Source organism: Neodiprion pinetum, chromosome 6, assembly GCF_021155775.2.
Source record: "Neodiprion pinetum isolate iyNeoPine1 chromosome 6, iyNeoPine1.2, whole genome shotgun sequence".
NCBI lineage: Eukaryota > Metazoa > Arthropoda > Insecta > Hymenoptera > Diprionidae > Neodiprion > Neodiprion pinetum.
The window spans coordinates 22,413,118-22,430,539 of record NC_060237.1 but is presented as its reverse complement, the minus strand read 5'-3'; the positions used below and the strand labels follow the sequence as shown (position 1 = coordinate 22,430,539).

Below are 17,422 nucleotides of genomic sequence, written 5' to 3'. Positions count from 1 at the left end.
AACGAAGAAATCTATCAGCATTTCGTTGCGAAGGACGAAGCGTTCTTTATATCCAAATTTCCGTATAGTGACTGTCAAAAAATTGTCGACCACGCTTTCGTACGATCAGTTTTCAAGTTACCCGGAAGTATCTTTATACATGCTACTGGGATAAGTCTAGGAAGAAATTCAATTCGCTAGAATAATGCTGACTGTAGCTAGATGAGTCCGAAGATAATGTAAGTATAATGAACAGTCGTTTAGAGTTTGCCGGTATGCTAATTAGTACGATTAGCATATGTATTATAAGGAAGAATTCAGGTTCAACTTCTGGCTACAGCGTAACGAGTCTAATCGCATGCGGAAGAAGCCGCGATTCCAAGCATCAAATGTCCTACTTTCGCGTGCATGCACGCAACTTAATTGGACGTGAACTGGATTGGAATGAGTTTTTAATTACACTTATTGTTAACTGGACTTACGAAGTAGGTACGAGTCATCAACTGCGATTGATTCTTCTTCTCATTCACGCATCAATTTAATTACACTTTTTCCTGCTGTTCATCAGCTCAGGCAACATTTTGGAGAGTTAGAATGTCGAGTTGCAGCCCAGCGATGAAAAATTTTCTAGGAATTTGGAATTTATATAGAATCGATTGGTATCAATACTTATTTCGATTAAATTCGATTCTTAAAATCGTAAGTTACGCATACGTATATCATTTTATTAACCGTTATATATAGCGGGTATTATGAGTATTGAGTAACTAAATCTGGGAAAGTACGCGAATACTAAGTACAGGAACAGATTTGACCAGTTAATTTAAATTTTCTTTATTGAACATGACATAAAAATTGCAATACATAATAATATATATGATAAATCAATGTCTATTGTAAGCATTCGAAACTTTCGATATATATATATATATATATATATATTATCATTCATTTATCAATGTATACCTCTACTTTTTCTGTGAATTTCTTATCAAACGCTAACGGGTTATTTTTATATCGACATGTATACAATATAGCTATACAATATGCCTGGAATGTATGCTTGTACAATCTCACGTTACCCGAGCCACGTTTAGACAGCCCTTGGTCCAGCTGTGTCATGTGAATCTAGATTGAAATTTTCTACGTGAAAGTTTTAGAATTTTTTACTTCGATTCAATTCATTTTTACTATCACTACGATTTATTACTCAGGTTGAGCTGTGGTATATGGGCATCGATCGTAAGTGAGAAGTACACAAGCTAGTTAATTACTAAAGTTATAGTCTATGTCAAAAAATAAATACCTATCAATTAGAGGCCATGAAAATTTGAAAATTTTAGTCCCACTTTTAGGAGAGCATTTTTTTCAAATCTTTGACGCAGTTTCGTGGGATTTCGGCAGTGATAATAGTCCGTTACGGTCGAGGAGGAAACGTCGTCCACCTGCTGCTGGGAACAAGTCGACGCGAAAAAAACGCATAAAGATTACTGTGAATGTGAACATATGGGATGGCGGTACATTTAGAAAAACGAAAAAAGAAAATTCAATTTTTCCTACATTCAGTAAAATTGATAGTATTTGAATTAAGTCGGTTTATAGAAGATTTGAATCGATCGGTAAAGATCGTACAGACGATCTGAATGAAAGCTGCTGCTTTGAAAACCGTTTTCCCCCACAACCGTGTGTTCAGAATCAGCTCAAAATGTCCCATCGTAAGGATATATAGTATAGAAATCAAAATGAACATAAAATAAAACAGAAAATAAAGAATCGTTTCTGAAGAATAAATATATAGATCATATCTCGACAAATTCTTAACTCTAGTAACACCGCATGATCAGTTCAATTCAATGGGCTAAGAAATGCGTAGCAAATTTTGGGAGAAAATGTATTCGTGTAAGAAAACGGTTTCAACAAAATTTGCTGACCGGACTTAGCCCAGCACCATACGTCATATAACACCCCATCGGTAATTTTTTAAGCAGTCTTACGGTAAGCGGTAACTATTGAAGATTGTTTGATACAGTACGAAATTTTCACTTCGTTTGAAAACGAAGTGCAGGTGATTCGTGTATCAAAATTCTTCGAAATTTACCGCGAGATTTATGTTTATTATAGGTACATCAGAATAGCTGGTTTATTATAACTGCTTACGCCAAATTCTGGCAACGATTTCGAAAAAGACAAAATCAACGGTTCGAGCGCGGATAATTTTGAACTTGGTAGTTTCCAGAAACATGCTTGGCTTAGTTTGGAGAAAAATTTGGTAATCCCCACAAACACGATTCAAAAAAGATTGAGTGTCTTTGGACTCTTGCCACTCCAGCCATTCGTATCAGCATGTGTCGAGCTCGGACACTGCAGTGTCCTGTGAAATGGCTTTTATAATTTTGGATTTTTTTAAATCGTTGCAAAATAATTCTATCTTAGCTTACGGTATCACAGAGTCACACGCGGTACCAACAAAGAGCGCTCAGTTCGTAAATTTACGAATAAATACATACATACACATCATTTTTTCCGAGACACGAATGATTTTAGGATCAGAAATCAAGATTGTGGCCATGATAAATCGAATTTACCTGTATTCAACTCTTGAATTTTATCTAAACTTACTCGCAATCGTTAAAATACTATAGAAATTGCCGTGTGATATAAAAATAGTGAACAAAGGGGGGAAAAAAAATGGCAGCTGAAAACGAATCAACGTTAATCGCATGATCAAACCGTGCCTGATAATTATCATCGGATTATTCGAGAAATTTTGCAAATCTTCGAACTGCTCTATGGAAGGTACTTTTTAATAATGTGTGTATTGTGTGTGTATACATATAAATAGGTATAATGTCAATTGTTCAATAAATATCAGTGATCGGTAATAATTTGAAAATATTTTTCAAATGAAACCAGTACACGATGAAGAACGGCGAATAAATGGCTGAATATCATATAAGCAAGCAATTCTGTAGTTGTCGTATATGCGTTAGAAATAAAACGATAGTTAGATTGAAGCTTCGTATATTGATTCTGGTTCGAATCGTTTCGCGGATCTATCGTCAGGTTGACTGCCCGCACTAGCGGGCTATACGATGTATACAGCATATACATAGATACTGATTAATCAATAATATTCAAAATACATACTATGTTAATAAAGGTACGTTAAATTTGAAATCTGCAGTTCTCTCATAATTTTATGTTTTATGTAAATTTATCAATTTTCTTAATAGATTAAAATAAGTCTTTTGCTAGGCTTTCACTCGTCAACAGTCACTCTTACCTATAATATCGTATTGTATTGTATACTAAAAAATCAACTCTGCGAAGCTCTAAAATTTTTTTACATATACAGATAGATGTGCAATATCTTTATCACCCACCCGTCAAAATATTTTTGTATTATATTACATAGGTGTATCATAGATTCGGTATACTTATCCGATTGTTCGGATAGCTTCGATCGTCAGCGTCAAGCACGGTTGTTGTCCGTCTCATAATAGTGCGAATAGTTTGCGAAAATCCAAAGTGAAAGGAACCAAGCGATATTCGTACACACCTAAGGACTGAAATTTTCTTTGGCTAGCGTAAAGAAGCTATGAACGTTGCTCATCTTTCGTTATGTTTCAGAAAACTTTCGAGAACCGATCATCGATCAATTTTCCGTTCTTCAAATGATATTTTTACTATGCCTTCTACGTAGTAGACACACTTAGAGACAACGAGGCAAAATCTTGTCAGATATTGAACGGTGAAGCCCCAGAGTTGATCGGAGGGATTGAGAGCAGATGGAAGAGAGAACGGCAGTAAGTTGGGTAAAAGAAAAAAGAAGATAAAAGGAAAAAGAGGGAGAAAGAAGTGCGAGTGTGAGAGACTCTGTGGAGTCGCGACCTCGTTGAAACGATTGACGACCGGTTGTTATGCGTATGTTTGTGTTATTTTTATTTATTTTTTTCATTTTTGATTAAGCCTTCCGCCAAGACCCGATCTCTTTTCGGTTTCCTCGATACTCAAATAACTTATATTTTATACGAATATACAAGCCTGCAGTTGAGATGTGCATCGGTGCGGTAGCAGCAGCAGCAGAATCGAAGGTTTCATCGGTAAGCCGACGGCGTGAGGTTGATTTTATTTTTTTCTCTGCGGTTTTCCTTTCGATCCGATGACATTGTTCAAGGTTCGACGAGATCCGCAATTTTCCTGGCGCCATTACCGTGCTCTCCTCTTATTCAGTGTGCGTATCGCAGTTTCCGATCGATCGATCGATTGATCTTGACGTAAATCGCAACGCGTCACGAATGCCGGCCGAGAGTCGACGCTCGTCTCTCTCTTTGAAATTTGACGTATCGTGAGGATGACTCCGACGAGGGGGAAGGGACGCGAGGGGATCCCTCGGGATACCCGTTCACCAGGCGATCGGCGGGTCCGGGTCTGGATCCGGGCAGGAGCGAGCCAAAAATTTGAGACTCGTCCCGGAGCCGGAAGGAGCTGAGGGGCGGCGAAACTCGATTGGTTTCGAACCGGAAACGGGTGGCCGGCCCAAAACCGCTTGACTGTCTCACGAGAGGTTCCGCTGGTCTGACGAATTGTCGTCCGCTTTCTTCAGCGAGCGTTTCAGCTTGTCTACGAGCCTGTTGTGGAACTTGTTCAACGAATTTGAGCTTCCGGTCTTCGGCGGTGAACTGCCGGTGCTCTTGCTCGGACTTTGAAGCGAGCTTTGCGAGGCTCTGGATGAAGTTCGGGAGAACTGGCGAGAGGTCAGCGGAATCGGCCGGTGAACCGGGGACGTGAGGTAATCGGAACCCGGCGACGTCGACAGCGACGGTCCTTCGGATTTCGAGCACTCCGAAACCTGCAACACAGAAATCCGTTTCCCTTTGTAGAAGAAAATCGACAAACACTCCCTGGCTTTCCTGAACTTTGCCGTCTTGTACGCGAGGTTAGGTGCGACTAAGTAGACGCCGCAAGGTCAAATCAAGCCGGAAGTTATCCTTATTTCGAGATCGGTTACAGGCGGCTGAGTCACACGCGGAAACTTTGCCCAAGACGTACTGATGGATCGTTTGAAACATATTTTGGTCCGACGTTCGCCTGTCTGTAAATATATGACGAAGCGTCGTTTCAACGCGAACCATGAGGTTATTATGCTACCTACAAGCGGTTTCGAATTATAAATAAAACCGCCTCGGGTGCAGGAAGAATCTGCTGCGGCTGATGGAAAGGCTAAGATACGCGGATTCGGTGAGCGTCCACCTTTCTAGAGTTCGAAAATTTACACGTGATACGGCATGCGCATGTATCTGATGCAAATTCGACTCATTGGTATTGAATTAATTCAGTCTCTGTTTCTTGATCCTGTTGTATATCTGATTTCAATTGATTTGATCCGAATTCAACGAATTTCCGTTTGTATAAAACTTTATTCAATTTTACGGATACAGCTATCGAGATGTAGATATACCTACGTCAGGCATTAGAATTTCAGTGTAAGAAATTTTTTCACAAGATTTCTTTCCTCCCATTTTTATGGATTATTTTCAATCTTTTTCTACGGTATTTCAACCCCTTCGAAATAATTTTTTATTGTAATTTTGGGTGATGATTTTCGACGCGTTAACGTCAAGTTCGCAGTCTTGTTGCAATTGTAATTACCGTGAAATGAAAATAACTTTTTTCCGAACGCGAAGCAGTTGCAACTTCGATTTAATTCTTTTCACAAGCGATTTCCGGTATCTCGTAGTAGGAACACATTTCTATCATTTCGAATATGTGATTTGACATGTGCATGCAATTTTTTGCAACCGTGAATGTGAGTTTGTTTCGACTCCGTGACTTTGCAGCTCCTTAAGACGCAGTTTATATTTTCGTAATTTTCAACAGAAATTAATATTCGAGTTTTTTGAATATCCTGTTCCTCAAATCTTTTAGTTACCGAACAAGGCAATCACGTGATCATAATTTTACATACATCACATTATCGTACCGATGCATCACTAATGTCTTCTTTTCAATTTCATGACTTACCGTCCAAATGAATAGCACGTACGAATAGTTACGTGCATAATTCCACACCTCGAAATTTATCCAAATTGCGCAATAGCTATAATTTAAAACAAATCCCGTGCAAATTCCGACTGTTGACGAATTAATCATGTTACAAGTATACGTATTGTAATAAAAGATTTAACTGAGAGTGATTTGTAGGTCTAATAATAAGTACAATAAGAAGTTGATATCCGCGTCCTTGTGGCCGCGTGGCACTGTTTATATTTACAGTATCTCAATTAATACCAGGCGCGTATGTGTCTCGTCTCATAATCGCGGTCGATGTTACGACCACTAAACCAAGCGGGTATATGTATATTATGCACCTCCCAGAGTAGGTTACGTACATGTACCTTCTTGAACACGTCCGCTGCGAAAGATGAGGCGCCATTTAAGGGCGTATCACAAACAAACCGGCGTGCCGTTCGCCTAAATCGCAGTGATTCTCAACTCAATCGGTCATAAGTAGCTCTCACATAATATCATTTGTCAAAGTCAAAGTACGTAGTTCGTACAATATTTGAGGTCGTTAGGAAACGCGCCTATTTGACTATTCTATCAACCGATTAACTAATCGCGATTGGATAGGTATCAGACCGTTGCAAGTAGTCCTAAATCTACTGTGATTTCCCCACGAAAACAGCGATACGGGTGATTTGTGTAAATGCATACGTTGGTAAGTATCGTACGTACGTACATGCCAAGGGTCAAGCTAATCACGGTGTGAGGCGAGTGATCGATAACGTAATTTACGTAAGATAATAACGTCCATTAGGGACGAGAAGAAGCCAGAAATTTCCATATCGGAAAATAAGGACTACTTATTGTCTGTAATACAATGCTTTGAAGGTACGTGTATTATTTTCTATATGATTCATGACAATACTGTGACTGTTAGGCGCTTATCTCCTGTACCATAGATGGCTTGTAAGTTGCGCCAACGTTTAAGCGTACTAAAAATATTTGTGAAACAACTCGGGAGTGACAACCGCGTATATGTAACGTGAATAAATAAATATAGTATGTATTTTATCATTAGAAGACGAAGCGATCAACAGCGTCAATGTTTTCGTGTGCATAGTTGAAATTGTTTGCACCGGGTATATTTGAGGAAATTTTACACTACAGAAATAGATGTGTCTAATTTAGTTAAGGTGTCGGATTTCGAAATAAAAGCTGCAACAATTTCGATGCGTTGGTATGTACGTGAGTAGCTATAAACGACGATCTATTTCGGTCGGGTGAATTTCGCATGAGAATCACTGATCTAAGGAATGCCGCTGCATGACTGTTCCACATCGGCAATCTCGGTTTTTGCCAATATCGCACAGACTTTAGCCGAAGTTTACAACCGGCGTCGAATGGCCGATTGCTGTTTGAAAATAATTACAAAATACGCGAAGAAGCGTTGCGTCAGCTGCGCAATAACGATTCGCCGGAATATTGCAGCTCCGTTTACATTGATCGGCGATTGCGATTCGCCGTATATTAACATCAGCTACAAGCTGCAGATTCCCGCGACTCGAATGTATAAAAAAAACACTTTCGTGAATCGCATGCGCTGCAAATATTTTGCAACTATACCGGAAGGTGGGATCGAGGAAACGAGACAGTCTTCCGTCAATCTGATCAGGGCCATTTCAACGTGCAAAGTGCCGTTAGAATCTCTGTGCGGCCGGAATGCCAGGCAAGGTTCTAGAAAATTCGTCGAACTGCGGGCAATGCGCTCGGTCGGGAAGGAAGGGATCGCCGGATCCTCTAGCGATGTGAAACTTTCTAAACATGCACCTTGAGCGCACTGGCGATCGGCTCGAAAAGAAAAGACTATGAAAAAGAGAGATGAAATGGAAAAATTCGCGACTGTCGTTAGAGGAAACAGGAAAAAGCGATACGTGTGTACGTTTAAGGTAAACAAACACACTCGCAGACGACTCGCGTATGATAGCACGTGCGACAAAATGGCGTCGCATGTTCAAAACGGTAATTAGACATTGAAGGGAGAGAATTTTACCTTGCGACTGCGACAAGCCTGAGGATTCGAGCACTCGGAGGATCGTCTACTTCGGTTAGTCTTGTAGATATCCCACTCGTTTTTCACAACGGGCATCATAAAGGCCATCTTGATATCCTCTAAAGTTTCTTTCCGGTATAAACGTGAGGCGATGAGGTGTAAAGTATCGAAAAGTCCGTTGCGACACTTTGCGACTAGTCCGAATTTCGGTCAAATTTCGCTCACTTCCTCGAACTTTCGATCCCTCGTAGATTCGCAACTGAACGGCTGATTTTCCGGTGCGGTTAATGTCTTTTCTCGTTTGTTTATTTTCTCCTTGAAACGTTAGTCGAAACTACGGTGAAACTACACACGTCAACGTACGAATGATGTATGCGCGCGGTCTTTCACCAGCGATAGGGTAAACTCTTCTGAATCGTTGCTTTACGCTTCCTTGCAACACGGCTGTCTGCTCTGGAATGACAACGCCGCCGGCGTGCGCGACGAGGATACCAAACTCGGTTGGAGTGGTGGGGGGAGGAGCCGGGCCATTGGCTCGCGGCGAGGCGGGACTGTGACGTCACACTCGCCCATTGATTTTCCAATGTTGATGTATCTACGACGCACGGTACGGTGTACGAATGACGCGTTTCATTGATTTTCGCCTCCCTTCCGTCTCACTTTTTCAGGTGGAAAAGAGGGAAGGGTGGGGTAGTTGAAGACGATTTAAAGGGTATATAGTGCGTTCTTCCGCGATTGTCCTCAATTTCGTGCCCACGTTTTTTTCTCGCTTCTTTATACCTGTTATACATGTTATACTTACAATTAGCGGCAGTTTGATACTCGTGCACACGTGCCGGGCATGATTGAAGTGAATAATTTATACAATATTGCAACCGATCAGCGCCTAAGAATCCACCTGGATTTTAGCACGGCTCTTAATCTTCTGTATAATTTAGCGCAATTAATTTGGATAATTTGATACGCGGAATTATAGGTAAGCGACGAAAGAGATACGACAGAAGATCGAGCTTAAGAGCTCTGCTGTTGAACAATCGGCTTCGGGCTAAAACGTGGGTGAGAATATTCATCCGTGATTACGTTTCTCGATAAGATAAAGCCCTGTGACGCGGGCGTTCATTAATAAGCTGGAAAATTAGTTTTAACGATATTACGAGAAAATAATTGGCGGATTAAGTAGCAGGTTCAGTTCCGGCACCTCACTTACCGGGTGCATCTATTATCATACGTTTCGGTCGATAACTTATCGTTTCGCAATCGAGCAGTCTTCAGCAATCGCTGCCTTACCGGCGCCGCACCAGAATTATCATTGCCGTGCGTAGGACTAACTGAACAGTGTATTTCATACTTGTGGTAATGTGTGAAAAATTCATCTATTCAGTCTAGCGTTAGTTTCGCTCTCGAAGTTTAACGATTGATAACTCATTTTTCGAAACATTACGTTTGTTACTCGAGAGTAAGAACGGAATCCCATAATGCGAGTACTTGGAGACTTCATGTATTTAGGGATTGTAATGACACTGCTCTGAATCCTGTCACGATACTTGATTTGCGGTGAACTACAGGCTGAAATTGTGAAGAAAATGGCATTGTGTTGATATTGTTTTTAATTAGTGTTACATTATGCATCATTTAATTTTATTGTACACAATTGCTATGAAAATCATTGCATTCAAAACATCCTGCAGCAAACAATCACGTATGAAGTACTTATAATAAGGTAAAGGCACAAATTCATGCACATAAAGAAAGTGTCAATCAAGTGAAGAGGTAATGCATTAAATTTTCAATACAAAAATAGTCTATCTTCTTGAGAAATAGAAGATTCCGATTCACATATTATTGAAACAGTCCCCAAAGGATCTCGCGCAAGTTTTATTTTAGTAAATATAAATATTCTCAGTTTTTTTTTTGTTTCCACCTAATTCAAGAAAAAAATTAAGTTTTTTGTCAACTATTAGTAACACGGACCCGCAGCAGGCGTCCAATAATTTATTTTTATAATGTTTTTACAAAGAGCCGATGAAATTCGCTAATCATGTAAGAGCTTGTAAATTTAACTGTGCGATATTTTGTACAATAATAGTAACCCACAGAACTGGTAATTATGTTGTTTTTAAATCTTGTCATGGCATGTAACAACTTGACCCTGTTTAAAGGTATAAAATAAAAAATCAATTGGTGCTAACTAATCTCACAGATTTTCACGCAAACATGAACATTGAACAGCTAGCGAAATAGGGAGTAAGCTGAATCCCATTTTCTCCACTTACGTATCACCCTATCAGCCTTAAGTTCCGAATATATATTTCCGTAGTGATATACACGTATAAATATAGTGAATATAGATACAACGTCGAACAATACACAAATATTTTTTCAAGACTTATCGTATGCCAGACGCGACGCACAAGCATTTGACAACAGAAGGTCACACATCCGACTTCTTACGTACGCTTGTTCACATTGCTCGTCGACAATGTACCGAGTATTAGCACATTATTTGCAACCTTGACTGTTGTTAAGAATGTCGTAGAATAGTCCGACGTTAATTTGAAATCACATAAATAAAGTTAGGCTTAGCTGTTGAGCGACAGCGTGTGCGACCTCGTGCACCGTCTCCTTACGCACACGTAAATACCAACAGCGACCATAATGACTACCGGTAGGCCTAGTCCAATCGATATAATCATTATTACTAGAAGCGAGAATTTTTCAGCAGGGGGACTCCCGTATCCAATGGTAAATGTCCTGGAACAATGTTTTCGTTGATTATCATACACGCGTCATTCTCGACGCATTTAATAGAATTCTTACCAGGTCGAGTAGTTGCTTTTTTTGTAAAATCCGTCACCTTTGGAGCCAAGAGATACTACAACCTTCTGCATAAGTAGGTTTTCTATGTTGTACCCATAGTATGAGTACAGCAGTGAATTATTCGCGCTTTGTGCATGATTCGCGACAGGGGTCAGCGGGTAATGAATGGCTTCAGTGGAGTTCGTGACGTCTCGTTGCGCATCTGTGTATGAAACGGGCCTCCATTGCAAGTAGCCTTCTCCGATCCGTTTATCGCACATCTCTTCACGATTTACTACCTCGCAGACTGGTGTGGTAATTTCTACCATCTAGCAATTTGAAAAGAAAACAGAATTCTTTCAGATCTGATTACGAGTAATTTTCCAATACCGTCTATTTAATGTGAAAAGGTGCAGAGGAGCAGATGCAACAATTAGGACTCAAATACCTCGAATATACCAGGTGTGTGTTCGTCATCCAGGGTTTTTTTGACGTCAATTTTCATTGTAGAATTCAGGTTGTGGTCAGCAATGATCAGTAGCTCAACAGCGAATCTGCTGTTTTCAAAAGACGAGTTGGTTTGAAAATTGTCAATAATGATGTCAATCTGCGTCGCGTTTTCAGTGTGTAACATATGTGGCATTATGTCGGAATGATCGAGTTTCCAGAACCTGTTCAGCTGTAAAATAAATGATTCAAAATAAACGACCATTGTTACATTAGTAAATCGTCAACTCACCAAAACTTTGATCGTCCCATTTCTTTGTATACTTCCAGACTTATAGTCAGTTCCCTCCATGCTCAGTTCAAAGTAATCGTTATTTTGAGAATAGGACTTTCTGTCCCATCTGAAGTGTTTGGGGTGTAGTACGTTGATGTTTTCGGGCCTAACATTATCCATGTAGCCTGTATCGTTCACGTCATTGAACTCGTATATCTGTTGACAATACGCGATGAAAATAAAATAACAAAGTGAAACGATTGCATAGCACATATCAATAACGAGTGAATATTATCGCACGACACACTTTCCATTCTAAGAACGAAAAATTCATGTTTTCTGTTATTTCCAATCTCCTGAAAGAAGAAAAATTTTCGGTATATGAAGAAGAATAAAAAGACAAAGTATAACACGCACCTTCAACACTGTAATACCAAAAGTGTAACTCGGAGCCTCGGTGAATTTTAACGATTCCTCTTTACCCCAAAGGAACTTCTTCCAGTCGACTTCCAATTGTGCCGACGGAATAGTAACAGCCAAGAGAACAGACGGCTTACCGCTGAAGTCCCAAACATAGTGGAGAGAATCGGTCGAACTTTCAGTGCGCAAGTAGACCGTCGTAACGTTACTACTCTCACAATATTGGCCACAGTTTGGATTGATAGTTACCTGAGACTGAAAAAGAAAAGAAAAAGAATGCTCAAGATAAAAGGAGATAAGTCTTCCTCGCCATAATCATCGGAGATAAATTTGAGAAAAAAAATTGCGCGAATACAAAGCGAAAGGAAATTTTAGGTTATGAAAATTTTTACAAAGGAATTTGCTTTCCCGCGAATCGAGGGGTGTCACATCGTGATGCATTAAACGTGATCAAGCCGCGGTCAGTCGCCCATTGTCACAATCTCTTAAGGCTAACGTCTGTATTCAACAGGTTTTCAAAAAGAACTTCGGTGTCTTTCTCGATCCAGCGAGACGTGACAGGGCGACATTTTAGCCTAATTTGGCGTATTTCGGGGTGTAACTCACTATTTTCGGGGAACAACTGCAGAGCTCGATGATCCTAAGGACGAAAAGCAACGTTAGTTGAAGTCCGTGACTGTTCATTTTCGCTGACATAGTCAGTCACACTGTAGCTGCTGACATCGCACAGCACACCAACATTGTTTACATCTGGACTATGAGCTGTCAGCTGATATCAAGCCTGCACTCTCGCCAGCATCCGTGAGACGATGTTACCCGAAGGTTAACGAACCTTGCCGAGGTTCAAATAGGCAGATAAAGCCGGCACGATCCGTTCAACGATTTTACCCGAACTCTAACGAACCTTGCCGAGGTTCAAACGGGCAGATAAAGCTGACACATGCGATGGGATAGAACTTTACTTCGTTTTGCCTTTTTACATCGCACTCTTTCCGTGGTCTGCGATACATCAACGTAATTATCTACAGTCTATAAATCACATTCTGCTTTTATTAATAATCATACGTTGTACAGCTCTGTCATTGTTGCGTTCCGCTGATAAGATCCAACAAACTTATAGGGCATCTCTTGTGGAAATTGACGCAATCGTTCATATTCTCGGCATCGATTATTTCCGGCGGGAGATTCTCCGCCGCAGATGTCGATGGTCTGAAAATTAATTGGTCGAGTATCATTGAACGATGAATAAAACCATCGAGATCGGAAATTATATCACGTGACCTCGTCGGGTCGCAGAAAATTCACAACTCTAAGAGGGCTGTATTTAATTACGAAACTCAGTTTGACTGTATCTTTAGAATGATGAATAACAATGAGAAGCAACGAAATAAAAACACAATAGCTGGCACAAACTTTTTTTGTGCCTGTATATATTCCTTGTATAATTCATACAAAATTATTATCTTCCAGTGAAGTTTCAGGCGCTATATTGCATGCTCGTAAATATATGACGAATCCATCGTTGCATCGTAAAATAATCAACTTACGTGAATAGTATATGAATAATATCACCTAGCAAACCATTGTTTCCGACTGGATTGACAGTGGCTTCGCAAATGCTTCTCAGAAGACAAGATCTTCCTGGATATCCAGCCCTTAGAAATATGAATTATTCGTAAGAAGATTGGGTTCATCAAAACACGAAATTCTTCAAAAGGATTCTGAGAAGTGTATAAAATTCTGCAAACCGCCTTTGAGGCCTGGCATGCATAATATGTATAACGTATACTTCACGTAGAACCGTATTTGAGCATTTTTATTAGTGCAGGAATAATTGGAAGAGGCAAAGAAATATGGGATGTCTACATGCAGATGCGAAGCCATGTTTTAATGGCCAACTTATAATTATACACATATACAATATATATATACATATACGTATAGAGGAAAAAGGATCTTCTTCAGATGCGCTCTGACGAGTGAAACTTTCTTCGCGGTTTATAACGAGAGGAAAATTATATTACAGTTGATCCTTTACCGTGAACATTGAACAAATATTTGTTGAATTACCCGTCCAGCTTGCTCTCGATAAGTTGGTATGCCAAACTTCTGTTTATACTTCTTCTGTGAAAAGTTTGCTCGGATTCAGTTTCGGCTACACTTGGAGGATCGGGTAGCAAATAATTTGCCTCAAAGTAGAACGAGAATGTAACAGACCGGTCCGGGATGTCCAGCGGGATACCGATCGCGAAGAATATCTAAAATTCCATTATCGTTCTAATAATAGAAAGCACAACACATACATATGTATTATATAAGTTGTACATTCGTGCCAACACAAATTTTTCATACGAACGAAAGAGGGGGTCGGAGAGGAGGGAGGTGAAAGATTTATCACCAAATTCCCATCCTATTCAGGTGACGAGGGTTCAAATGAGAAATAAAGAAAGAAATAAATAATTATTACTCCCATCCCGCTTCCCTCGGGAAACCCAAGAGACCGAATTTGTCTCGTGACGGTAGCGCCGATGTCTTTGACCTTCGACCCAGCTGCACAGTGCGTGAATTGCCATGACAACGCTAGCAGGGTACAACTGAAATTATATAAATTGTTAGTAAATTTTTTCGGTGTCAAGAAAGATTTGCAAAAATTGCTGAAAGTTGTCGATAATTTAAAGCCTAGAAGCGATGTAATGGTTCCAGATTTCGTTTTATGAATTCCACAATACATATTTCATATTGTTCCTCGTACATTGGTCCGCTTTTATTTCTGTATCGATTCTTTTATCCCCGTATATTGCAAACTATTTTTCCTACTTTCGTCTAACGCTTTGATCAACGGATAATCTGGTTGTAATGAATTTCCACGCCCGATTCTTTGTCCCTTTCAATTACCTCAGAGTATTGAAGTTACCTGATGCGATCATCTTTTCTGTCGATGTACTTTCAATGCTTGTCAGGTAGAGTATGCACAAGAAACTCGGTAAGCCCGATAAACAAGGCTCGTAATATTTCAGCAACACTCGTTGGACTTTGCGATACATAACAAAGGCATTGGCGAGGTACTCACCTGCGCATTGTTACGCCGTTTAGCAAGCATTGTGCAAGTGCGAACGTTAAATACTTAGGAAACGTTCGGGTAACGGTGAGAGTGCTTTACGCTCTACTGTGAAATAAAAATCGAATCGCGGATTTTAACGCGAATGCATTTAGTCGTAGTAATTGGCTTGTTCAACTCGAGTTGAAATGCGTTTCGTGTTGTTATCAAGTTTAACAACAAAAAACAAACAAAAACGAAATCGTCGTTTCCAGCCGGTGTTTCGAAATGTGGATTTTCATGTTGCTTTTGAATCACTAGTACGCTCCAACTTTCGAAATTGTCTTCATTGAATAAAAAAACTCAGCAACACAATTAATGGATTTTTCCAAAAGTGAAACGTTTACTTGCAATATCATTACTTGTAACATTCGGCAAACGAGATTTTTGTTTAAAAAAACAAAAAAAAAAAAAAAAAAAACCGATCACCTGCAGGCGGAAAATTCTTTTCGTATCAAAAATAATTTTCACAATACCTTTAATTATAGTAAGAATTCGTGTATTTCTGAGCAATTTCACTCCGCAAGTCTTGAGTTCGCGTGGAAATTCGATGGGTACCTAAAAAGTGAGAATGATCACCGTGGAAAAATTAGTTGTGAAAAAAATATAGCTGCTATTGTTGAAGGTGTGGATCGATACAACAAACTGTCGAAGGGGTAGCGAAATTCATTTTTCGAGGGCCGATCGCGTGCCGACAATTAGAGTAAATCCCCGCATCGTTTGCAGAGCTTGCGTCCGCATGTGTGAGCTCATGTACGTGGTAACAACGGAGGTTGTATCAAGTATCTGGTGTCTGGACCGCCGGGAGTCCAGCGCAGCTGCGTTCGACGGGCCACCCCTCCTGGGCAGGGTTGAAGGACAGAGGCAGGACCTTCGGAAGCAGCTTAAAGCTCGTTTTCGTTCGGAATTTAGCCACCAGATGACAGCGCAGCCCGGTTTTTTGCAAACCGAGAACCCCGCCCATGTAATTTAAACATCATTGACTCCGGAATTGGAGTGTAATTTTGTTAGTAAGCCGCCGGTTTTTGGCCCGTGTGGAATTCGGCCTTGAACTCTAAGATTCACGTAGCTGTGCAGGGTTGCGGAGCTGTTGAGCAACTCGCTTTTGAAAATTCTTTGATGAGGGATCAATCCCGCTTTATACGTTACATATATTTGGGGCAATAAAATTAAGCGAAATTAGAAATTCAAACGAACGACTCAATCACCGTGATACTTAAGTAAACTCTAATAATTTACGCTCCCGATCAGCGTTTCGGTGAAAGAGAGAAACGGTCTCGGTCAATGCTTTTTATAACTGAATACATTATCGGCGGTTGTCATTGAAAATCATTGTAATCACTGAAACCAGACCGCAGTATGAATGCCATTTTTAGACCGCTTGATACACTCGCAAATTACGCTAAAGAGAGGGGCGGAAACGAATGGCGGAGGAGAGTAACGCTGCGACAAGGAGGATGATTTTATTTTCAGTGACGCTGAGTGTCGAATGCCCGATTTGGTTGTAATTAACACGCTCTCGCTGGCCACGGATTCATTGAATGTTGTTCGAGTTGGGCAATCCAGACTATGACTGACCGAAAACGCTTTAATAGCAAATCTTATAAATTTATTCTACCGAATGCCGCGGCGTCTCTTTCTGAACTCTGCAAAAATAAGTTTTTAATTATACTGACATCGAAATCTTTTTTTTTTAATCTGTTACTATATTGTTACAAAGGGTGAAATCACCCGTTTCTTCCCTCTTTCTAACGATCTGTTATTCATCGTGGATAAAGATGCATTTAGCTTCCATATGTTGAAAGAAGAGTGAGGCTGTTGCGCCAACCATCATTATTGTAAAAAGAGTCCCGTTTCAGACTTTAAACTGCTAACTCGTATCGCTGATAAAAACATTTTTCTCATCTTTCAATTTCTGCCTGTTTTGATCACTTCTTTATCCGCTCAACGAACCCGTTTTTAATTCCGTAACGCCAAGTTCGTTACAAAATTAATTATTGTGTAAATAATTTTGTCAATATTTTAACAAAATACTTGTCAAACAGATCAGTCAATGAAAATGAAAGAAAATAACTCGATCTTGAAGCTGATGATGACATCGTTTTGAAATAAAACCAATCGCTCGAGTGATTATGGTGAAAATTAAAACAAGCTCACAGGTGCTAAAAGCACGTGGTTATTAATCGTTTGAGCTAGACTCGTTGTTCAATTCGAACAGTCTAAATTTGTCTGACGTTAGTAATTCTCAAATATTTATAGTATCAATCAGGAAACACGTGTTGGAGGTAAGAAAACGGTGAAACTTGTACCTTTAGTGCCACTTATCACTTGTCACTTAGAATCGAGACGATCG

General features: G+C 39.9%; 3 protein-coding genes across 3 annotated transcripts; all 3 read right to left on the bottom strand.

Moving 5' to 3' along the window:
* Positions 1-797: 797 nt before the first annotated feature.
* Positions 798-8,505, bottom strand: LOC124221988 (ADP-ribosylation factor-like protein 6-interacting protein 4). Its single transcript, XM_046632494.2, has 2 exons — positions 8,036-8,505; positions 798-4,831 (listed from the first exon to the last, which is right to left on the bottom strand). Exons 1-2 carry the CDS (start codon positions 8,141-8,143, stop codon positions 4,538-4,540), a joined length of 402 nt encoding a protein of 133 aa, XP_046488450.1. The 5' UTR covers positions 8,144-8,505; the 3' UTR covers positions 798-4,537.
* Positions 8,506-9,624: 1,119 nt separating this feature from the next.
* On the bottom strand, positions 9,625-12,744 carry LOC124221979 (glycosylated lysosomal membrane protein). The gene is made up of 6 exons (XM_046632484.1): positions 12,579-12,744; positions 11,970-12,227; positions 11,571-11,768; positions 11,280-11,510; positions 10,853-11,160; positions 9,625-10,786 (listed from the first exon to the last, which is right to left on the bottom strand). Exons 1-6 carry the CDS (start codon positions 12,666-12,668, stop codon positions 10,615-10,617), a joined length of 1,257 nt encoding a protein of 418 aa, XP_046488440.1. The 5' UTR covers positions 12,669-12,744; the 3' UTR covers positions 9,625-10,614.
* A 278-nt stretch (positions 12,745-13,022) lies between these two features.
* Positions 13,023-14,996, bottom strand: LOC124221986 (uncharacterized). The gene is made up of 5 exons (XM_046632491.2): positions 14,868-14,996; positions 14,440-14,566; positions 14,043-14,230; positions 13,520-13,627; positions 13,023-13,181 (listed from the first exon to the last, which is right to left on the bottom strand). Exons 1-5 carry the CDS (start codon positions 14,897-14,899, stop codon positions 13,052-13,054), a joined length of 585 nt encoding a protein of 194 aa, XP_046488447.1. The 5' UTR covers positions 14,900-14,996; the 3' UTR covers positions 13,023-13,051.
* Between the last annotated feature and the right edge of the window lie 2,426 nt (positions 14,997-17,422).